Source organism: Trichosurus vulpecula, chromosome 9 (assembly GCF_011100635.1).
Source record: "Trichosurus vulpecula isolate mTriVul1 chromosome 9, mTriVul1.pri, whole genome shotgun sequence".
In the NCBI taxonomy this organism is placed as follows: Eukaryota; Metazoa; Chordata; class Mammalia; order Diprotodontia; family Phalangeridae; genus Trichosurus; species Trichosurus vulpecula.
Genome location: NC_050581.1, coordinates 204,753,449 through 204,777,438, shown reverse-complemented (window position 1 = coordinate 204,777,438; position 23,990 = coordinate 204,753,449). Strand labels below are relative to the sequence as shown.

General features: G+C 49.7%; 2 protein-coding genes across 2 annotated transcripts in view; one reads left to right on the top strand and one right to left on the bottom strand.

Moving 5' to 3' along the window:
* The window catches only part of ASPN (asporin), a 30,689-nt gene extending 16,241 nt beyond the window's left edge, over positions 1-14,448 (top strand). The window contains exons 4-8 of the mRNA XM_036737627.1: positions 2,401-2,614; positions 4,765-4,875; positions 9,328-9,421; positions 9,780-9,918; positions 13,111-14,448. Coding sequence (XP_036593522.1) covers positions 2,401-2,614; positions 4,765-4,875; positions 9,328-9,421; positions 9,780-9,918; positions 13,111-13,308 — 756 coding nt within the window. The 3' untranslated portion in view covers positions 13,309-14,448. The remainder of the gene's footprint in view (positions 1-2,400; positions 2,615-4,764; positions 4,876-9,327; positions 9,422-9,779; positions 9,919-13,110) is intronic.
* LOC118832343 (centromere protein P) overlaps positions 1-23,990 on the bottom strand; it is a 202,489-nt gene that overhangs the window by 117,274 nt on the left and 61,225 nt on the right. The gene's annotated exons all lie outside the window — the stretch shown is intronic.

Genomic DNA, 23,990 nt, shown 5'->3' with positions numbered 1-23,990 from the left:
AGAGTCAACTCCTAATGCAAAGAGACACACCGACCCCAGGAACCCAGCCAAGTCTTTCCTAGTTCTATGGCTTTGTTTCAAGGTCTCCAGAAGAGGTGGGGAAGTGAGTTTTAAGCCATTTTAGTAGTTCATCTAAGAATGGAAAGGTCCACAGTCAATCAGGCCATGCTCACAAAGTACAGATCCCCCCACATGCTTCCCCTACTCAATTAACCCAAGTGGCTCCTTATCCTACACTATGCGGCCCCACCCTGTCTCAGAGGCTGTGCTGGGCAATCCTTCCTATCTAGGCAGCCAAGTGAGTCAGTCCCCCCACCTCCCACCCTCTTTCTTCTCTCTCTCTCTCTCTCTCTCTCTCTCTTTCTCTCACACACACACATAGACAAACACACACACTCTCACTCCATGCTCCATCTCCCAGCTCCGTACCAGGGCTGGAGAGCACACTCTCTCCTCCGCCCACCTGGAGAATCCAGCCCTCTCTACCCTCAAACACAGCTCAGGCACCACCTTCTATGTGAAACCACCGGTGCCCTCATTCCCCAAACCACCTTGCATTTATTTATGTGTATTTATTCCCTTTATACTTAGTCTGTAATGCTTCTAGAGGTGTTTGTCTTTCCCCAAAGAACATCAGCTCCTTGAGAGTGGGAGCTATTTCATTCGCTGCCCTTGTAACCCCAGTGACTGGGATCGAGCTTCCTGAACAGCAGGAGATTAATAAATACTTGTGGATTAAATAATCAACATTTACTAAGCACCTACTGTGTGCCAGGTACTGGGGATACAAGCACAAGAAGGAAACAATCTTTACTCACAAGGAATTGATATTCTCAAGAAGATGAGAAATTAAATAATAAACAATGGCATGGGGGGGCCAAGTCTGTTCACAGGGAGGATTCTCCCGGCTCTGCCCACTTCACTTTGCGGCTGGCTGTGCATGCATGCGAGAGCTTAAATCTGCCCAGGCTCCTCAGTATTCATCATGTGCACTGCTTCTCACAGTACAGACAGATTCCCTAACATTTGCAGACCACAATGTGTTCAGCCGTTACCCAGCCGATCATTTACAATTCTTTGCTACAACAAATAACACGGCTATAATTATTGTGGTGCATATGAAGGCTTCCTTTGGGGGTACATGCCTGGCAGTGGAATCTCTGGGTCTGAGTCACTTTATCTGCACAATTCCAAAGGGCTTTTTCAGAATGGTTGTGCTGACTCACAGCTCCACCAACAATGCACCAGTGTGCCTGTCTTCCTACAAGTCCTCCAAAGCTAGGTGTCCCCATTTCTAGTCATCTTTGCCAGTTTGCAGGACTCTTCCTAGGAGTGATCCAGAGCATTCTTTCACGGGGCTGTTAAGACAGTGCAATTGTCCTCACCTACTGGAGAATGACATTTGTACGTATTTCTGCTCACTGTTGCCGGATACATTTGGCGCAAAGATTTTTTGACTAGTTGACTGCTTCTCTTCTTATCCCAGGTGTGCTAATGCTGTCTCATGTCATCTAATCAAAGGGGCTGATTTTACCTTGGGTGGATGTCCACTGTCAACTGTGCACTCTTCACACTGCGTTATGGCCATGCAGGAGGTCTCCAATACACTCTCAATCAATACCCATTTTAGTATAGCCAGGAGGTGCCAGGCACCATTCTGGGCACTCGAGATGCAGCAAGCATATACTGAGGCATGATGGTCAGGAAAAGCAGCTGTAGTCTAAGCACTCTCGGGGATGGTGACATTGGGTTCTGGTAGAAGGTCGCCTCCTTTCTAACAGTGATGGAAATACCAATTTGCCCCTTTCCACTGTTTCTTATACTCCAGATTACACCCACTGGTCAAAGGGACAACAAACATGCATGTAAAAAAAGACTAAAGTCCTAGGTCCTCCGTATCATGCTGGACCTGTGGGGAGGGGGGCAAGGGCCAGAGGAAGCAGATGCAGAAATAAAGTAAAGGTATGATCACTGCAGGCATCGCGCCCAGCCTTGAACAAGAAACCCCTTTAAAGTGCCCCGAGGTGTCCAGAGGGCAGGGTGTCCTTGGCAGTGGCCCTCCTTTTCAGGAAGCAGTCTCTTCCCTGGAGGTTCCCACTGCTTCACACTTTTCATACATTGCTCTCTGTAGAGAAAGCAGACACTGTCTCCCTTGCAAAGAGTTTCAAGTGAGGGTTGAAGAGTGTTGACAGCCAGCCCATGGCTGGCCCCGCTCCCCTCTGCACTGGGCACCAGGCTGGCCCATGGCTGGCCCCGCTCCCCTCTGCACTGGGCACCAGGCTGGCCCAGCCAGTTGACAGACAACGAGGACGGTGGGCTTGGCAATACCTTACTTGAGAGCAGACCGCTGTGACTCTCAGCCTCCCTCGTCTAATCATGCGCCATTCTGTCTCCTTCCAGGGCCTCATCTTAAACAACAATAAGTTAACCAAGATCCACCCCAAGGCCTTTCTGCCCGTCCAGAAGCTTCGAAGGCTCTACTTGTCCCACAACCTGCTCACCGAGATCCCTATCAACCTTCCCAAGTCACTAGCAGAGCTCCGGATTCACGACAACAAAGTGAAGAAGATACAAAAGGAGACCTTCAAAGGGATGAATACTTTACACGTCCTGGGTAAGTTCTTCCACATGGGATGGAAATCATTCAACTGTTACCACATGTCAAATTCTTGACTTACAGAAGTACTCGGAACGGTCGAACAGATGACCAGACGGATGTTTTTTATGGACTAGGCGTTTTCTTCCAGCAATAAAGGAAGCTGATTATAAATAGCATTTAAAACAGTGTCACGGAATCGGAATCAGGATGGCAGTGACTAACACTGATCTAACCAATCAGTGCCCTTGGCTGACCCGGAACCTGATAATGGCAAACAGCAGTGGGTGTGCCCCACCCTCCTGCCACCCCTACTCTCTCGCCCACACTTACCTCCAAGTTCATCTGGCCACAAGGAAGTCCAGAAGGAATCCCACAAGGATCATCTGGCTTCCTGTCATTTCTCTCTTACACCTCTGAGCCTTCAGGCATTAGATGGAGAGGTGAAGCAGCTGGTAAAATGACCGCTTCCCCACAATTTAAGCCAAGTGAGCTCTGTTTTTTTTAGAGCCACCTCCATAGATCAGAGTAAAAGGGTAAATGTCTGGAATTCATTTCTTAGGCTCTGTTTATCTAATTTGCAAGAAAAATTTGCTTATCCATGAATTAATTCAACAAATATTGGTGTAATAAAAAGTGAAAACAGAAATTGATCTGCAAAATAGAGTTGTCTATTGGCTATTTGTGCTTGTGGATTTGGGATATCACCCTTAATTCTGGCCATCAGATATGCCCTCATCCCTGGCTGCACATCAGGACCTAGCCAGGACCTCAGCTAGGCCCCTCACTTACTGGAACACACAGAGGCATTTATACAAAAACGGTTGTCTTTTTGCTGATGAAGATGATGGGGAAAAAGGATATTTTGTTCCTCACACCAAACACAGTGCCCAGCAGGTACCTACACAGGAGGCACTTCACCAGAGGGTGCTATTTACTAGTAATATCTCTCAATTCCATGAAGTCCTTCCTCTTCCTTGTTTACGTCCCCATGAAAGCTCAGCTGCCAGGCCTAAGCAGAAGGCCTAGAGGAAAACCTTCTGGATCCTATTTTTACAGTCTCTCTAACGTCCAGTGGGGGAGCATCAGACCCTCTCTTGGACCCCAGGTTTGTGCTGTTTCAGGATCAATGACTTGCATGTTTCAGTCTATACAGTAAGGCAGGTGGTGATAGCTGTAGCAACAACTGCCAAAACAAAATAGGAAACATAAGCATTGTACAAGAGACCGTTCCGTGGAGGCTGCGCTGAGGCCCCTCCACACCGGGCACCAGGCTGGCCCATGGCTGGCCCCGCTCCCCTCTGCACTGGGCACCAGGCTGGCCCATGGCTGGCCCCGCTCCCCTCTGCACTGGGCACCAGGCTGGCCCATGGCTGGCCCCGCTCCCCTCGGCACTGGGCACCAGGCTGGCCCCACTCCCCTCTGCACTGGGCACCAGGCTGGCCCATGGCTGGCCCCGCTCCTCTCTGCACTGGGCACCAGGCTGGCCCCATCCCCGGACAGCAAACCTTCACCAGAAGCCTCATTTATAAGCTCAGATGACATTGAGGTAGTGCTCTTTCAAGTCAGTGGGTCCACACACATCAGTAAGCTCCTACTAGTGCCTGGCACTGCACCGGGAGCTGAGGATACAAAGAGCACTGGAGGCCAGTCTTGGCCCTTGAGACGCTCCCACTGGGGGAGGCTGCTTATTAGAGATGGTCACCTCCATTCGACAAACGAGAAGAAAGTGGCTCGGTGACTTACCTGCCCAAGATCACATGGATCAGAAGTACCAGAGGCAGGCGGGTCTAGCTCACGCTTCCTTACCACCCCCACACACGTCAAGATGCAGGAGCCCTTGCGCAGCAGCTGCTGGCCCTGCTCTCTGAAGCCGAAATCTAGACGTACCCATGTCCTGAGTCCTTCGTGGCCTGTCAAAGCTGGAAGGCCAGGGGAGAAGGCAGTCTGGGGGGCAGAAGTCCCGAGGAGAGGGTCTGTGGAGTCTGGGGCTCTTCCTCTGGCACTCTCTGCCCAGGGCTCAGCTTTGGAGGAGCCCACCGGACAGCTGAAGGAGCTCAAGCTTGGGTTGGTGGCTCTCCTGCAGCTTTCTCTGAAGCAGGACATGGGTGGTTGCAGGTTTCCTTCATAATACATATCTGTTAGTGATGGTTTTTTCTTCTTCCTAGAAATGAGCGCCAATCCTCTGGAAAATGAAGGAATAGACCCAGCGGCCTTTGAAGGCGTGACTGTCTTTCACATCAGAATTGCAGACGCAAAGTTGACCTCTGTCCCAAAAGGTGCGTGCGCCACCCCATCTGACACACCACCAACATGTCTGGAAGTGGGAATAGATTTCATGCAGAGGAGTCACTGGGTGGCAGCCAAGCACCGATGGGCACCCGCTCAGTGCCTAACCTCTGTTAGGGAGGGAGGGTGGGCTGAAGCAAAGGGTGCTCTTTGCTCGAGGCAGAGGGAAGCTGATGGGCTGAATGCTCAGTGGGAGAGACTTCACGGGTAGAGCCAGCGGGAAGGCTTCATGAAAGAGGCCTGGAGCTGGGCGCTGCCAGGCAGCAGGGCAGAGAGGGCATCAGCAGCATCTGTTCTGGAAGCAGGGCGGGGCTAGGAAGGGGTTCCTGTAGGAGCTCGGAGAAAGAACCCAGAGAAGTGGCCCTAGAACACTGGGGAGAATGCCAGGAGGACGATCTGGGCGTGGGGTCTGCCCATGGGGCAGCCTCAGGGCTCCCATGGGTGAATTTACTTGTGGAAAATCTTCCAGGCAGTTGTTGTTCAGCCCTGTCCGACTCTCCGTGACCCCGCTGGGAGTTTTCTTGGCAGAGACGCTGGAGCGGTTTGCCATCTCCTTCTCCAGCTCGTTTTACAGATAAGGAAACTGAGGCAAACAGGGTGAAGTGACGTGCCCAGGGTCACAGTCTCCCTAGTGCTCTATCCACTACGCCACCTAGTGACCCACAAATCTCATAGCTACATTTCCCCAAAGGCGGGTAACGTGTCCCCAGGTCCTATACAAGCTTTCAGGGTAACCAATACAGACCAGCAGAGGACAGCCTTTCCTTCATGCCTCAGAAGATGCAAAGGACAAAAGGCTTCTCAGAGCCTCTGAACAGAGAGCAGAGAAACCCTCACCACAGCTCCATGAGAAGCAAGGGGAAAGGCCTTCTGGCCCTCCGTCCAGCAGCGAGGAAAGTTGTGATCCAGGGTGGGAGGGCCAAAGAACAGATCCCCGGCTGTGACCATCCCGTGCCTTTCTCTTTAGACTTCGAAGCTTACTCCAAAATAAAGGTTCCTTTTTCCAAATTATGCAGAAGGTTTGCGGGTGATGAAAGCAACTTCGGAAGTTTGGCAGGCAGGAGAGGTCAGTGGATGGACCTGATTATTGCCTAAAATTCTTATGGCTGGTCTTGGAAACCTCTGGCTGGGTCACGTCGAGTCAGAGAACTGCATCTGTCACCTTCCTGACTTTGACGGGGCCAGTAAAAAATAAAAAAATGAGGCTCCGAGGCTTCCCACCCCCACAGAGAGTGCTGGAAACCATATTCTCCTTCCTGATCTTTTAGGAAATCTGGTAACAGAACAGCTGAAGGTCAGGAGCTCACCAGAGAGTCTGCTACACTCTGGGAGAGCCAGGACACAACTGTGCTTACACATGCACACACAGAGGTACCAGGTCCCTCTGCGGCATCTGTGTCTGAAGCCCTGGAGTCTTCAGAGACTCTGGGGGGCTGCAGGACACTCAGCTCTCTCCCTGTGTGGCCCTGGGAGGCTTCACTACTACTGAGTGGGAGCCAGGGATTCCGACCATCCAGTCCATAAGCAATGATTAAACACCTGCTGTGTGCCAGGTACCCGGCTCAATGCTGGGGACACAGAGAAGCAGCAAACCCGGGCCTTGCTCCCCAGGCATTCCCAGCCCAACGGGGGAATACAACCTGGAGAAATAATGCTGAATAGATGGGGACCCTGGGCCATTCCTTGGCCGAGTGGCTGCACGAATCCACAGGGATATCTCACGCTACAAGAGCTTTACCATCTGTGGCTTCTTACGCTCGGTTTTTCCATGGAATTTTCCAGCACCAGAGACTCCTCGGTCAGCGGGACAGACTTGATGGGAGCTAGCCCCAGAAGGCCGCCCTCCTTGTTTCTGGAACAAGCGTACGCCGTAAAACCCGAACAAGATTCTTTGGAAGCTCGATTGCTTTTCCAGTCCCCTCCAGCCCACAGACACATGCCCTGTTCCTGGCTAGGACTGAACCCCAATGCTGTTCTTGAGAACAGACATTCAATACCTTCCAAGCTTCCCTCTGGTCCATCTGCAGAGTATATAGCAGACCTGGCTGGGACTGGGCTCTGGGTGGATTCCCAGATGCTAGAAATGGAAGTCTCGTCAAAAATAGTGGTATCGGCTAACCTGGGAGAGTATCCTGGACACAGGCTTCTAAGACCACCTACTGTGGCTTGTTTATTAGCTTTCACAAAGAGGTTTTACTAAGGTAGTAAAGTGAAAACAAATGGTGCAGAATATCCCCTCACCCTTCTCCCAAACTGGTGACCAATCTCCTAAGGGGCCTAAGGTGCCAGTGTCGCTGGGACACAGCCGGGGCTAAAGAGCAGATCAGTGAAGCCGTACCTATGGGACGCATGGTGGCCCCAGACCCGGGCAGTGGCTGCCCTCTTCAGCCTTGGCCCGAATCATGAGGGGGTCTCCCTGCCTCAAAAATCTATCTCCCTCATAGCTGCCCAATCCAACCTCCTAGTCACTTGTGTTTGAGATGCAGACCTTGAGATCTCTAGATGCAGAGGAGGCTTGTCTCTAGGTTAAAAGCCTTTCACAGAGTGGCAGCAGCCTCCATTGTCCATGGGCCCCTCTGCTCCAGGCCGCCGGTCCAGGCTCTCACACCGCACAGGCGAGCCCCCTTCTGTCCCTGAATCCCCAGCTTCTTCCAAAGCCCTGCCTGAGGCCAACCTCCCAGAAGAGGTCAGCCCACTCTAGTTAGGAAAGAGTTGGAAACACCCGGAAAGTAAACAGAAACAAACCACCTAGTCCTGAGAGCAACAGCTCCACACAATCTCATAGCAAATGCGCCGGGGGCATCCTTACTCTCCCCAGTCACGGCCCAGTGACAGTCACTTCATCTCCCCTCTGGAGAGTAGGAAGGAAACCACCCATCATGCACCAGGCACTGGGACACGCGCTTCGCAAATATAATCTCATTTGATCTTCGTAACCCGGGGGGGGGGGGTGTAGGTGTGTTATTGCACTCAGGAGTGAAGGGACTTGCTCAAGGTCACAAAGCTGGGAAGTATTTGAAGCTAAATTTGAACTCGGGTCTTCCTGACTCTAGACCCAGTGCTCTATGCTCTACACCCCCTAACTGTTCAGAGGAATGTGTTTTCTAATGGTAGAGCTCACGAGCTCCCACTAGTGCACTCTCACCAGGACAATCGGTTCATATCAATTAGTCAGCCTGCCTTATTAGCTTTTACAAAGAGGTTTTACTAAGGTGGCAGAGTAAAAACCAATGGTGCAAAATATCCCCCCTCACTACCCCCAAATTGGTAACAAACCTACTCGGGCACACGGGGTCTAGAGGGCTTGAACACAGGAAACCTTGAATGCCGGGCAAAGACTCTGTCTGTAGCTGTGTGACCTTAGCCAAGTCACTCACTGCTCCGTAAAATGAAGGGGTTGGTGAAGATCTCTCTGGCCCTGCTGGCTCTAAAATACCAGGAGGATCGAGAGGAAGTTTCCCTCGGCACAAGTAACACGCTTCGAACGATCTCCTAATTCCTGATGTGGTGACACAGAACACCTGTGGGCTTCCCCTACCCCAAGGAGGCCCAGCCAGGGTCCTGTTATTCTCCATCTGTGTCCAGACAGATGTGGCTGGAATAATAATGCTTTTAAACAGGTGCCAAGTGGTTCCTTCCAATTTCCAGCTGCCAAGGCAGCCAGCTGTCACCCAGGCACTGTGCATCTGCAAAGGCAGGCGGGTCTGGGGCTCAGGCCCCCAGCCCCAGGGCAGTGCCCGCCACCCCCACCAGAGGAATGGGCAGCAGGAGGAAGGCTTTCCCAATGCCAGTCCCTGGAATCTGCCTTTCCCAGGAGAGCGGAGCAAGGCTGGGCAGAGTTCCCATCTGCCTCTGCTTCACCTTGGAGGGATTCTCTTCTATTCTTGTTTGTCTTCGATATTTCGGAGCAAGTCTGGCTCCGCTGTCTCTAAAACTAACTCCTCTGTGCCCTGGATTCCCTCTTCTCCTCCCCCTCCACAACAGCAGGGCATCAGGGCATGGAGGCAGCTCGGCGATAGCACGCTGTATGACCCTGGTCACTTAATTTCTGTCTGCCTCCATTTTCTTCACTGCAAAATGGGGATCACAGCACCTGCCTCACAGGATTGCTGTGGGGATGGAAGGAAATTCTATTTGTCAAGCATTTTGTAAATCTTCAGGTTCTATGTCAGTGCTATCAGCAGCAGCAGCAGCACAGAATCTCCAGAGGAGGAAGGGACCTCAAAGGCCAAACAGTCTTAGCCTTAAGTGAGAAAGGAGCGCATGTGAAGTGTGAGGCACAGCCAAAGCAAAGGTGTAGAGGTGAGAGATTAGGCCACGGAAGGTTAGGAGGGTGAAAGCTTTAGAGGAGATCCTATCTAATGTTCTCAGTAACTGGGGAAGGAGGGAGAGGGTGTGAGGGTGAGCTCTGACACACTGCCTTTCTCCTTCCTTCCCATCAGGCCTCCCATCATCTCTACTGGAGCTTCATTTAGATGACAACAAAATTTCCACTGTGGAACTTGAAGATTTTAAACGATACAAAGACCTACAAAGGTAAAAGCGCATCAGTGTATGAGTTTGGAAGCCTCCCGCTATGGCCAGGTGGTGTGCCACGGGGATCCCAGGCTGCCTCTGGCCAGCTTTGGGGCTGCTGGGAGGGGAGGGGAAGGGTGTTCCCTTGGCCACTGAGTGGGAGATGGAGCGGATGAGGAGCTGGTAGCTGCCCCCACCACCTCCCACGATGCTCAAAGGGAGATTTTCCTTGGGTTGACACTGAAAGGCAATGCTTTATCGAGTGAGAAAAGATGTGGCTGAGCGTTCAGAAATGGGGCGGGCTCTCAGGGGTAGCTGGGCCGAGCTGAAGCCGGCCCAAACAAGCGCATGACACCCCTGTCTTCTGCTCTCTTTTCAGGCTGGGCCTTGGGAACAACAAGATCAAAGACATTGAGAACGGCAGTCTTGCAAACATTCCACACATACGAGAAATCCATTTGGAAAAAAACAAACTGAAAAAAGTTCCCCCTGGATTACAGGACCTGAAGTACCTTCAGGTGAGGCCTCCTGCCGGTGTGGGCCGCCTGCCCCTCAGGCTTTCAGGGTAAAAGGGCAATTCTAGCGAGGACGTTGTGGCCGGCCTTCCCCGGCTTCCCAAGATAGCGCTCTTCAGATAGGAAATCAAGAGACGGATGGACACAGTCCACCCACCCCATTCGATGCCCTCCAACAAGCCTTTCGTTATTCCTGCTTCTAGTGCCAGGCCACTGGGGAGGATGCATCTTCTTCATCTCCGGCTACTCTCTTCTCCTTCACCCTCGTTGATGAAGAGGAGGCTGCTGTCCCTGGCCTCTGTCCCCCTCTGTCTCCTCCAGCAGATGGCCCCCTCAGCCACCACCACCCACCCGCTTCACTCATCTGCCATCTCTCCCTGTCTACTGGCTCATTTGCTACAAAGCCGTCCATGCCTCCCCAGGCCCCTTATCTGAGCCTTCCATCCCCACTAACTATTCTCCTACGTTATGTCTCTTCTGCTTCCTCAAAAAGGCATCTCCCATAGGGGCCTCTGCTTTCTCTCCTCTTGACCCCTTACAGTCTGGCTTCTCACCTTGTCCTTCCACTGGAACTGCCCTCTCCAAAGTCACCAGTGATCTCCTAGCTGCCAAACCCGGCGGCCTCTTCTTAGTTCTCCTCGGCCTCTACAGATTCTGATGCTGTCGGTCACTCTCTCTCCCTCAACCCGCTATTCTCTCCAGGTTTCAGGACACCCTCTCTCTCCTGGCTCTCCTCCTCCCTCTCTGATGGCTCCTTCTCTGGCTCCTTGGCTGGGTCCTCCTGCAGACCACACCCTCTGATCACAGGTGTCCATCTGTCTTCCTACCCTGGGTGATCTCATCAGCATCCACGGACCGAATGGCCATCTCCGTGTGGAAGATTCTCAAATCTACCCGGCCTGGCCTGGCCTCTCTGCTGACCTCCCATCTCCCGTCTCTCCCTGGATGTCTGACAGACATATTACACTCACAGACTTCGTTCTCTTTCCTGCTAAATCCCCCCCCTTTTAACTCTCCTCTTAATGTAGAGGGCGCCATCACCCTCCCAGGCTCCCAACCTAAGTGCAGTCCTGGACCCCTCGCTCTCTCCAGGTTTTGAGAAATGGGGAGGTTAGTGCAGGGGCAGCTAGAGGGTGCTACAGTGCACAAATCACCTGGCCTAGAGTCTGGCCCCAGACACTTCGTAGCTGTGTGACCCTGGGCAAGTCACTTCACCCTCTCTGCCTCAATAAAACGAGCTGGAGAAGGCAATCACAAACCACTCTAGTACCTCTGCCAAGAAAACCCCACAACGGGTCACGAAGAGTCGGACACGACTGCACGACAACAAACAGATCAGCATGGCTAGGTAATTGAGTGCACAGAGGAAGGCACAAAGGGACCGTGTTCAGAAGGGGTGGAAAGATCAGAGTTGATCTGCTCAGACCCACTTCAGAGAAACCCCCCCTTGGCAGCCAAGAAGAGGGATGAGAGATGTAGCATCTGCCCAGGAGAAAAGAGAGAAGGGCCCGATCTCCGGCTGTGGCTGGATGGGCAAAGAGAAGGAGGTCCACACAGGAGACGTGGGGGGAGCGGGGAATGGCAGTGGGCGCTGAAGCAGATGAATTGTCAAGCATGAAACACACTTTCTGCTGCCCCAGGTCAAAGGCTCTGATGACAGCACGAGTGGCAGAAGAAACTGGCCTTGGAGAGCGGAATGTCCAAGTCCTGACTCTCGGGCACGGCACGGTTCTGTGAGGGCATCATGACAGCTGTGGTGTGGTGGGGGTTGGGGAGAGAGAGGTCCTCAAGTCGGAGGAAGGTGAGGAATTGTTAGGCTGTTGTTAGAGGGGCTGCTCATGTTCATGAGGAAGTCAATAGGGATCCTGGTCAGGGACGGGTAAAAGAAGGGTCTGGGGCAGTGCCCAGGAGGTGAGTAGGGAACAGCCACTGGGACAAGCACGGGGCTGGAGAAGCAGACTGTTTGGACTTCCAAAGTGGCATGCCTGTTACAGGAGGCCAGAAGTAGAGGATGGCACAGAATGAGCAGCGGGGCTCAGAGAGCCCGGCCAAGGATGTGCACACTCAGGACCAGAGCAGGCATCTGGTCCAAAGTATATCCTCTACAGCAGGTCCTGGTGTTGGCTTGAGGATCTCCAAGGAAGGAGAATCCTCACTCCCCAAAGTAGCCAGTGCAGTCCACCGGGGGCAACTCCTTGGCCAGTCTCTACAGAAGGCTGCAAGGATGTGCTATTCTCAGGAGGAAAGATTCTGAAGATGCCAAGGCTAATGAAAAAGAGCCTTTGCCTTCAGGAAGCTTCCATTCCCACCTGGCATTGCCTTTACCTGCCTCTTGGAGAGGAAACTTCGCTTACTGTCTGATTCTAATCAAATTCCATGGCCAACACAAGGGTTAACTAAAAGAGGAATGGCCATGAGTACCTCTTCACTGTGGCCTTCAAGTATCATTTCCTGCCTTTCACTCCTAAAAACTAGGGCTCAGATGCCCTTGACAGGTTTTAGAAATGCCTTCTGCTCCCTTTGCTAGCCCCCGTTCACACACGGTACCCTCCAGTTAACAGCCATAACAATAAGGCCACACACAAAGCTCCCCATACGATGACACCGGCTGGCGAGGAGGGAAGCCCCAATGCCTTTGAGGATGGCTGCTGCAGCCACATTCTTCAGCATCCCTTCAGGGGCTCGGCAAAGCTCATGGACCCCTTCTCAGAATTAGGTTCTTTCAGGCTTCAAATGCTTGAAATAAAAGCCATAGGATTTCAAAGGGAAATGATAGTGAAACAGTTACCTGAATACGAGGGGGGAAGTTCAGGCTGTGCTTGTGGAGGGCCCCTGGGCCGAGCCCCAGCCCTGAGCTCCTGCCATCCCAACTCCCTGGCTCGTGTCATCCTCCCCAGCCCCTGGTGAGCTGACCCGTCATCTTCTCTGCCCTCTGAGTACTGTGCTGGCGGGACTCTTTAGTCAACCTTCCACATTCCCCTCAAGGCTTTCCTGAACCCCAAACGAGAATGGGGCACCTCCTGGCTGGTCCATCTTGGCCTCCCTGTGCTCCCTGCCTCCACTTCCTTCCAGCCTCAGCTAAAGGAGCCTGTCTTGCCTGGTGCTCCCAGATGCCAGTGCCTTCCTACCTCCATTATCACCGACTTGCCCTGAATATGTCTACCCCCCACCAAGCTGTCTTCTTGTTTTTAACAGGTGATCTTCCTCCATTCCAATAACATCACCAAAGTCGGAGTCAATGATTTCTGTCCCACGGTAACAAAGAAGAAGAAGTCCTTATACAGTGCGATCAGCCTATTCAATAATCCCGTCAAATACTGGGAAGTGCAGCCGGCCACCTTCCGGTGCGTCCTAAGCCGCATGAGCGTCCAGCTCGGGAACTTCAGAAAGTAGTGCTCAGGAAGGATCGAGAAGCCATGCACCCAAAAGTGTTGCTTTCAGGATACTTGAAGTCTGCTAAGGTTGGACAGCTCTCACCCCCACTTAGTCTTTGATTTGGACGTTGTAAATAGGGCACACAATTTGACAGGTCCTTCCTCGATTTACTTGACAAAAACTATGGCAGAATTTTACAAAAATATTGGCACACACCAGCAATTAGGGGGACATCTCGGCTTCTTTTTACAAAGATCTTGTCAAATGACATGCTTCAAAATTTCTTTCTTTTTTTTTGTTTTTTTTTTTTTTTTTTACTAAAAATGCAAGATAACAGGCAAAGACTTTGCCCTTACGGCTTTTTACTAACCATTTTTAAAAAGGAGAATAATGCATGTGAAATGTTTGAATTCCGTACAGGTCAATTCACTGTTAGAAAAACAGAATTGACAAGGACAATGACATGAAGGGCCTTGTTCTATCACTGATGAATCAGGAAGTACTGTAATGTTCTCTTTCTAACGGCATAAGCAGGATTGAGTATTATGAAAAGAAAATCCTCCTGGGCTCCCAACAGGGGGTGTCTGATCCACAATGAGTCCCACAACATCCAACAAAGGTCACTGCACCTTGCCAACTTCCCAGCAATGAAAGGTGGGCTTGGACTGGGTCACATGTTTGTTCTTAGGATAATTACAGAACTAAGTAGAAAAACCATATATATATAGGGAGTTAGTGAGTTTCTACTAGAGCAACTCTATAATCGCCTTCTCCATTATACGAGTTATCTTTGTACGCTTTTATGTCATATTGCTAGACCATGTGCAATTAATTACACAGTGTAACCTCACTACCTGGGGCATCTTTGAGGGAGATCCGTTGCCTTCCCCCGGTCAGAGGAGCCCAGATTCTAGACCATGGGGTATGTGGTAACCAAAGATTCCCTCCAAGCTGATCAAACTAGGTAGCATTAAAAGATATTTGTTTTAAGAGATTTGGTAGCTTATGTAAAATATACAAATATTTAAAGTTCTCTATAAATATCAGGAATATTTTCTATATCTCCTTACCTGTATATTTATTAGCAGTATTCAAGATAAGTTAAGTAATGTTTGAGAATAAGGGATACATTATTAAAAATGTTTGATTCATATCCAATTTTATTGTTTGGCATTGAGTTGTTTTTTTTTTCTCTTGCTCAGGAACAGAAAACATTTTACTCGAGTAAATTTAACTTTTATCAGACAGCGCCAGCAGGACACACATAACATATATTATGTAGTAAACACACACTGTGTGTTACATGATACACCACATATGATGTGCATGTCACACACATTTATCTGTGTGGTTATGTGTAGTTACAGTGCGGCAATGCCGTGCTTGTACACATATGTGCTGTGTGCATGTGCACATATGTATACCCGGACACCTGGCAGGGCCTTGGGGGCACCCCACTGCAGGCATGAACATAAGCCAAATGAAACACATGCCCAGCACTGCTAGCTGGAGGTTCGAGGCGCCACAGGCTGGGGGTGGGAGGACCTGGCCCTGAGTCCTAGCCTTGCTCCTTCTTCCCTGTGGTGGCACCTTGTGGGGGCACAAGCTGATGGCCTCCGTCTGGGGCCTGAATTAGAGGATCCCTAAGGTTTCCTTCCTGAGCAACATCTTAGGACCCTGTAAAGTATCAAATACTAAAGTTTTGAAAAAACAGACCAAATGGAACAATTCTGGTAGCTAGTCTAAACTTTACATTGTAATTTTAAAAATTAAAATTCTCATTTTGCAAAAGCAGTAATAAAAGAAAACTTTTGTTCTTAACACTTTTTTTTGGTCAACAATATGATCTAATATTGATACCAGAATCACTATGATTGCTTGTTTGGGCGGGGACGGGACGACACACACTGGCCATCCACTATACCAACAGCATGCACCTCTCAGGTTGTTGTGAGGATTGAAGGAGATCCTATTTGTTAAGCACTTAGCCCAGAGGTGGGGACACAGTAGGCACCATATAAATGCTTGTCCTTGTTCGGTTGTGTCTGACTCTCCATGACCCCATTTGGGGGTTTTCTTAGCAGAGACACTGGAATGCTTCACCATTTCCTTCTCAGCTCATTTGACAGGTGAGGAAACTGAGGCACACAGGGTGAAGTGACTGGGCCAGGATCACACCGCTACTAAGTGTCTGAGGCCAGAGGCCCAGTGCTCTGTGCACGATGGTGCCCCCTAGTGCCACTCCTCTTCTTAGGATACACAGCACAAAATAAATAGGACACTGTTGGGGTTGACACCACTAGGAACAACTCCCCTGTTTCATCTGTCTCCCCACCACAGCTGGGAGGCAAATTTCTGTCGAGTTTCCAAATTAATAGAGAATGCAGGACAACAACAAAAGCATTGTCGCATCCAGGTCAAAGGTCTCCCTAGCAGAACAGACCTGCCCAGGGGCTGGCTCCTCCCCAAGGGTCTGAATGTCCCCGTGGGACAACTGAGTCCACAAGCACGTCCTGGGCAGGCCGGGACGTTCTCCTTGAAATCTGTACCTGTTCCCAACATTCTGATATTCCTCTGACAGTCCAGAGAGAGCACCAGCCCCGTGCCAAAGGACCATAATTAATGGGAAGGAAGCCTGGAAGGTTTTTACAAGTCTGTCTAAATTAATTTGTTCTGGGAAATGCTGGGCATCTTTCCATAACTTGCACCAACGAGCAGCTCCGGGCAGCCCAGGAGCTTTTTTGTGAGCACAGGCTGTCTGTGCGTCTGCTTCCATCTTCAGAGAAAGGTTTCTCTTTCCCTTTAGTTTGCTCTTTTCAGATTAAGGTCTCAAAGAATGGGCAGAAGGGCTGACTGATGGTGGAGTAAATACAAGAGCTGTGGGTGAAATGCCAGGGGTCGGTATTTCAGGTGTTTGGAAAAGCCACGGAATGGACGATGGCCTTCCAAAAAGCTTCCCTTCTCAAGCCCCCCAAACCTCCGTTCAGTCATTCACTGAGAGACAAAATGCGTGCCAGCCTTGTATGCTCAAGCAGCAGGCATGGGACACACCAGGAGGAAGATGTGATGGATGTCTGATACGTAAACAGGAGGCGCAGAACAGTTTGAGAGGAGAGTGAGAAAGGGGCTCTCCACGATGGTGGAGCCCAAGGCTCGTTGGAGTCAGAGGCCAGAAAGGAGGCTAGGCAGGACAGAGGGTCTGAGCAAAGGCCTGGAGGTGGGAGAAAGAATCTCAAGTTCAGGGAACACCAGGGTGGCCCCTGTGGCTCAAACACAGTGTGAGTCGGGGCAGTAACTCAAGCTAAGTCTGGAAGGGCCAGCTGGGGCCAGGCTGGAGAAGGCCTCCAGGGCCAAGAAGAACTGTGTTTTACAAGAGCGGGCTTGGACTGGGAAGAGCCTCAGGGCAAGGGGGAAGTAGTCAGGAGAGCTTTTGAAGGACAGCAACAGGAATCCAGTCTGGAAAAGGAGGCTGGAGGGCAAGAAGGGGCCTTCCACCCCAGGCCCCTAGATGGTCGGCTCTCTCCCTCATCTGTCCTCTCTTCCTGGTGGGCAGCTGCGTCCCTGCTGCCTGGGGCCCAGCCATCCCCGCCAGCCCTCGTCCTAGGCTTCTCCTCCTCTCTGCTGCTACACGCCTTGAGAAGGCATCCACACTCCTTCCCCTTTCCTCAGAGATGACCTCCAATTCATGCTTAAATATTTTGTTTGCACTTGCTTGTTAGCATGTTGCCCCCCACGTTAGACCGGGACTCCCTTGAGAGCAAAGACTTCTGCCTGGCACATGGCAGGCACTTAATAAGTGCTAGCTGACTGGCTGACTACCCTGCCCCAATTTCTCTGCTGACCTCCAGTCTCGCATCTCCAACAGTCTCTCAGTAGGCTTCTTAAACTCAGACAGAGTTCTTTCTTTCCCCCAAAACTCTGCCCCTGCCTAGTGACTGCAGAGGGCACCAGCCTCTCCCCAGTCTCTCAGGCTCCCAACCTTGGAGCTACCTCAAACTCCTCACTTCCTCTCACTCCCATATCCAAGATGGTCCCAAGGCCTGTGGATTTCACCTTCCTAACATACCCTTCCCTCCTCTAACACTACTACCACCCTGGTGCAGACCCTCATCACCTCAGGCCTGTGCCTGCTGGGGGCAGGGAGGAAGTTGGTGTAGTTAGGTGGTACAGTGGATAAAGTGTCAAGGCTTGAGTCAGGAAATCCTGAGTTCAAATTTGGCCTCAGACACTTAATTGTTGTGTCACCTTGGGCAAGTCCCTTCACCATGTTTGCCTCAGTTTCCTCATCTGTAAATTGAGCTGGAAAAGGAAATGGCAAACCCCTCCAGTGACTCTGCCAAGAAAACCCCCAATGGGGGTCACGGAGAGTCAAACACGACTGAAAACACTGAACATCAAGCTTCCGGGTCTTCCTGCCTCAAGCCTCCCCCTCTCCAGTCCACCCTCCCCTTGGCTGCCAAACCCATCTTCCTAAAGGTCTGACCGTGCTCCCCCCCCCCCCCCCGCCCCCTTTAACAAACTCCTGGGCCTCCCTCTCTTGTGGCCTCCCCACTCAGTGAAGGCTTGTTGACTAGCCTTGCCTTCCAAGATCCTGTCTCATCAGAGTCAACGGGGAGCCCCTGAAGGTTCTTGAATAAAGGAGTGACATGATGAGACTTATGCTTAAGGAAGATTGTTCCGGAAGCTGAATGGAGGAAGGATTGGAAATGGGAGGGGGATTGCAATAGCCCAAGTGAGAGGTGACGAAGGTCTGCACGAGGGTGGAGGCTATATGAGCAGAACGATGCAAAAAAGGGAAGGGGAAAAAGTACTTATTGGGTACCTATGGTGTGCCAGATAGGGAACAAGCTCTAATTAGGCACCTACTCTGTGCCAGGCACTGTCTAAAGCACTTCACAAACATCAAACTGGATCCTCACAATGACCATGGGAGGCAGAACCATTATCCCCATTTTTCAGGTGAGGAAACAATCTTATACAGTAGGCACCACATAAATGTTTATTATTCCCTTTGTCCTATTATGTGCCAAGCACCTTTTACCATCCTTCTGATTCCAAAGCCAGTTGTCCATGACATCATGTCATTTCTCATGCAACGCATGATCTTTTAAAAAGCTTAAATGCTCCCCAAATACCAGACACTTCAGACTGGAAATGAATCTACCGGTCTCTGAAATATGGGCATGAACCTAAAGCTATGGCCTTCGATGGCCTGGGGAACCACGGCCCTGGAGAGCAAGGATAGGGAGTTTTCATCCTTGGCCACAGAAGAAGGAAGGTGAAGTTTCTCTGGGCTGAGAGGAGGACTACTGTGTGTTGGCCAGAGGAGGGCAGCCGCAGCCCAGACTCCTGAGGAGAGAGGGAGTGTGCTGAGAGGAGAGAAGAGGAAAAGCCCTGGGGGAGGAGCCAGGACCATGCGCTCCCTCCCTCCCTCTGCTGACAGGGAGGTCCTGAGGCCGTTCCCCCCGCCCCTGGCCCATCCCATGGGGCCCTGACCCACAGTGACAGCTAGCATTGGCCTAGCACCCTGAGCCTGGCAAGGAGCTTAACAAATACACAGTGCTATTGTCCCTGAGGCAGGCGGGGTTCAGTGACTTGCCCAGCGTCCCACAGTCACAAGGTTTGAACCAAGGTTTGTCCACCTCTGAACCCCATCAGGGTCTCTGAGGCCCCCCCGCCTCCCTGCCCCATCCAAAGGCCTCTAACATCAGAGCCAGGGGCTATGTCCTTACAGACGGAGGGGGCACTTTGGACATCCTTCCCCTCAGAGTCCTCAGAGGGGGACCCAGGCACTAGCGATTATCCTTTGGCTACCTCTGCCACATTAATGAACTAATTAATCACTGCCTGATTAATGATCAGAAGCATGGGCCCTACATCTACAGCTTCTAGTCTGATCTCCCCAAAATGAACAAAACGTTGTTCCGGATCTGAAGTGCCTGCATCGTCAGCACCAACACCATCGCCAACGTCATCACCATAGCCAATAAAAGTTATTCCAAGTAGATGAAAGAGAAAACTAGGTTTAAATGCGCTCTCCAAACCCCACTGAGTTGGCTGCACATTCTTAAGCACCCAGTTAAGTCATGTGAACCACAGCAACGCTGCAGGAATTGAAATCTTATCAATTTGAAATTGATGTTGGAGTTGGCTAGAATAAAATCCACCTTTACTCAGCAACCCTTTACAGAAAGAGAAGAAAAAAAATTAAATATCATTGAAAACAAAAGAAAAATCCAAGTGATGTCAGTGACAGGTAGAAGAAAAGGTGGTTTCAAGCCAGGAGCTCTTGATTGTGTGCTTTAAGGCCTCAGCCAAGAGGAAGGAGAAAGGCTGAATGTATATGAGATGAACACCTCTTTTTAGAAGTTGTTTTATTTTAAAATTTCTCAGCTAAACACTCCTCACAAGATTAACATTTTCATATGGAAAAATGGAAAAGAAAAAGGTTTATATGTGAAAATTTGAGGCTCCAACCACAGCTTGTTGGTTTAGTGGTTAGGAACCACTAAAGCTAAGGTCCTTCCGAAGCACTCCTGCTGGTTGTGGCCTCTTCCCCACCGCCTTCTGCCTTCTTCCTGGGCCTTCTCCTCAAAAGCACCTCCACATCCCTCCTTTCTTTCTTTGTTGTTTGAGGACCACACCATTGCTATTTCTGTCCCTAGCTACTTCTCTAAAAGAAAAAGGAAAAACCAGTCCTTACAACAAAGACCCAGAGTCAAGCAAAACTGGGTACGCACATCTCTCTCATTTGGAGTCCACCAGGCCTCTGTCATCAAGGAGGCAGCAGCCTTCCTCACCAGCCTCTCTGACCTGCCCAAGCTCATGGCCTTTTCTCAGTCTTGATCCTTCTGGGCCTCTCTGGAGCTCCTGACCCTCTCCTCATTCTCCCCACACTAGCTCTTCCTCAGGCTCCTCAGCTGGATGGGCAGCCAAGTCACATCCACTAACATTCATGTCCCCCAGGGCTCTGTCTGGGACCCTCTACTCTTTTTTTCCCATTCTGTTTCATTTGGTGACTGCATCAACTCCCAGTTTCGATCATTGTCTGCATGTTGACGGTTCTTACATACACTTACCCAGCCCTAATCTCTCTCTGAACTGCCAGACTTGCTTCTCCAACTATGTATCTGGCTCACATCTTGAACTTGACATGTCCAAAATGGAGCTCATTAGCTTTCCCCCTAAACCTGCCCTTGACAGCAACCATGCCCACCTCCCCCTGCCAGACTCCCAACCTCGGAGTCCTCCTGGACTCTTCACTATCTCTCAGCAGCCTTATCCAAAATGTTGCAAAGGCCTGTCGATTTCACCTTCCTATCTCCCTCAGACCCTGCCCCTACCCAGCACCTCACACCTGGACTATGGGAATAGCCTGCTGGAGGACCTGCCTGCCTCCACTCTGCCACCAAAGCACAGTTTCCTAAAGCCCAGATGTGACCATGTCATCCCTCCTCCCATTCAATAAACTCCAGTGGCTCCCTACTACCTCCAGGATCAAATATAAAATCTTCTGTCTGATGTTCAAAGCGCTTCACAACTTGTCTTTGTAATTCAAACTCTTCACTAATTCCACTGACTTTCCTCCTAAATTCTGAAACAGTAACAAGGCCAGGAAGAATGTACCAAAACAGAAAAATGTAATAATCCCCACAACCCCCATTTCAGGATCTTGCTTTTTATCCTTAATCTTCTAGGCATGAGGCTCATTTAATTGTTTCTGGGTATTTTTGTTTCTATGTATTTAGAGATGTAGCTTCTTGTATCTTTTCATATTTGCTATCAATTCTGACAAAAGATTTTCATTTGGAATTTTAGGAGTCCAAGAGAAATGAGTCCAATGAGATGTTTCTCAGTTACAGCGCTCAAGGTTTCAGAATCTTGCTTTAGAAGTAAAAGAAAAGGAAAAAAGATGCCTAGTTATGTTGGGAAGACCATTAAAGGCTTCTGGGGAAGGGAATCTCACTTGCAAGAGTCTGATGACTTTAACAACGGTGCAACAAGACATTCATAAATGAATGTAACCCTAACAAACCCTGCTGTGGGCTCTTTCCACGAAATTCTGAAGAAAGTACAGACGCTTGCTTTCTGTGTCTTCATGCGGACAAAAGCCTAAGGGCTAAGAGCAACGCTGCTAATAAGAAACACATGAGAAGGCTGTGTAATAAGCTGCAAACCTGACCCCAGTACCATCCGCCACGTTTTACATTCCAAAGTCTTGAGTAAGAGACTGGGTTTTGATATTTACCTTATATGTTCAACAGAAACTCCCAAGAACATAGACCATTAAGGATTGAAGTTCAACAGCAAAGGCAATCTGGTGGATTTTTTTTTAATTCAAAAGAAAGGATGACTTTGGAAAGAAAAAAAAAAAGAAACACCAGACTTACTTTACCTTAATCGTTTGCACAAACTTGAAAGAATGTGTAAAAGCATGATCTCAGCAGCCCATCCTGCCAAGAGACACAAACCCTGACTCGCTGTTTAAAACAGGAATCCACTGGGTATGAAATAAGACTTTGTGAGTCCTGGGAGGGGAAGAAGACGGGGAAACTTTCTAACCCTACAAAATAAAACCAAGGCAGCTGTCAAAGACCAGGGTACATTTCTCATTCGATTTTCCTTAAATGCCAGGCCTTCTCCCCCTTGCTGGATGTGCTACAAACAGGGGCAGTGCCCATGTGTGTGTACAGGTTAGGAGAGTCCATAAATGGACTGCTGGGTTGGTGGTAGGAGGGCTGGTGGTGAGGTGCCGAGACTGGCTTTGGTTCGGTTGGGTTTGTTTGGGGTGGGGGGGAAGGGGTGCCTGGAAGAGACAGCTTTAATATAAATCATCTGGCTTTGGCAGCTGGGAGACTTAGGCCCATGCAGTGACATCACTTCTGCAGCCTCAGTTTTTGCATCTGTGAATTGGGGGACGGGATGGATTTAGATGCTGCCTCAAGTGCCTTCGAGGTCCAATCTTTAATATTCCTTGGTATAAACCTGTGGTATGAAAGAAGCTGTGCTGGAAAGCTCCTTCCTTGTTCAGGGCAGAGGGGAGAAGGGAAGGCCTACGTGTTCATTATGCAGAGTTGCAGACGAGTCTCGCTAACATTAGGCTTTGCAGCTATAAAAATCTAGGCTTCCCCTTAATTTGAACTAGAACATGGAGTTCCACCTTCTGGTGGCCATTAACTTGGAGAACTCATTTGGAATGGGAAGGGAAATAAAAGCAGTAATCAGTGCGGTGTTTCATTTGGTTTTTCTGTTGACCACTCAGATTATAGGAAATTCATGCCACGCCGCAAACCAAAACTGGGGGGGAAGGAAGAATGAAACCACATAAATTGACCAGGGCTAGCAAAATTTTTATTTGCATTCGTAACGTTTCTGGAAAAGAAACATATAATTTAATCCAACCCAAATGTTACTAAAGCAAATTATATTTTTGCTTAAATTGCTACAGTATTTCAAAGGACACCCCTGACTGGGGACAGAGTGACTGTGGAGTTTTAGGAGACACGGTTACAGATTTCAGGAATTTCTGATTCAGTCAAAGGATTTGCAAATTCATCACTCACTGAAAACCAAAGCAAGATCAGGTATGAATGGAAATGCAATACAATTTGTGTTTTCAATGCTTGCAAAGAGTATTCCTACTCTGTATCAACAAGAATATTTGCTTGTTAAAAAATAAGTGGTAGACTGATGATTGAAAACTTTCATTGCAAGAAGATCTGATGATAAAACTGTGGTAAGTCCCCAGTGGCTAAGATGGCAGGAGAAAGAAGAGAGCCTTCTCGGTATGGAAGTTTTCGGTGGCTGCCTTTGGGCTCCCAAGGGGGTGGGTGGCTTCTTGAGAATCCCCGAAGGTCCTGTCTCCGGCACTCACTCATGAGTCAGGACCAGGGAGCTGAAGGGTTTTTGGCTACGGAGGGTCCTGCTCGGGTTCATGGTCCCCGATATTAATTGCTGCTTGACGTTACCGTAGTTGGAGAAGGGAATGTAAGGCGGAGACTCTGTAGCTGACCCAGAAAGTTTATTTCATGGTCTTCTTGTACATTTCTGTTCTCGCCTTTGCGCCCTTTTCCTAAAATCACAGTGAAAGGAAAAGGATAGAATCTGGCTAATGGAGGGTTCTTGGGAATTCAACTGAACGAACACTGGGGTCCCGGTCTATTAAGGTCTTACTGTATAACTGAAAGAGGTCTCTAGAAATTAGAGGTCACACTCTCAGAAGACACTTTTTCTGGATCTTCACTCACGGTAAAGTACTTCCTTGTGCTTTAGAAGAGCCTGTCTCCATTGATTTGAGAAATGTTGAGGTAGTCCAGATGCTTGGTTTCATTAGACCAGAGATTATTACACAGAAATAGAGACCACGCTAAATGTCTCCTTCCCTAGTCTTACCTATGAATAGGAAAGGTATGTTCAGCCCCTTTCATCCTAAGATGAATTATTATTCATCATTGCACTCACATGAGTACAAAGGAATCATTTCTCCAAGTAAGTTCAATCCCCAAAGCATTAACCACCTGCTGGATGGCAGGCATTAGGAACACAAGCCAAGGGGATTATGGAACTCGGTACCTTTTACTTAATTTGTGATTCGTATCTGGAATTCCAAAAAAAGAAACTCTTGTTAAAGAAGTTGTTTATTTTTAAACTCCTTTTAAATTATGTCTGTATTTAGCGAGCAACAGCAATGTTTAGGAAGT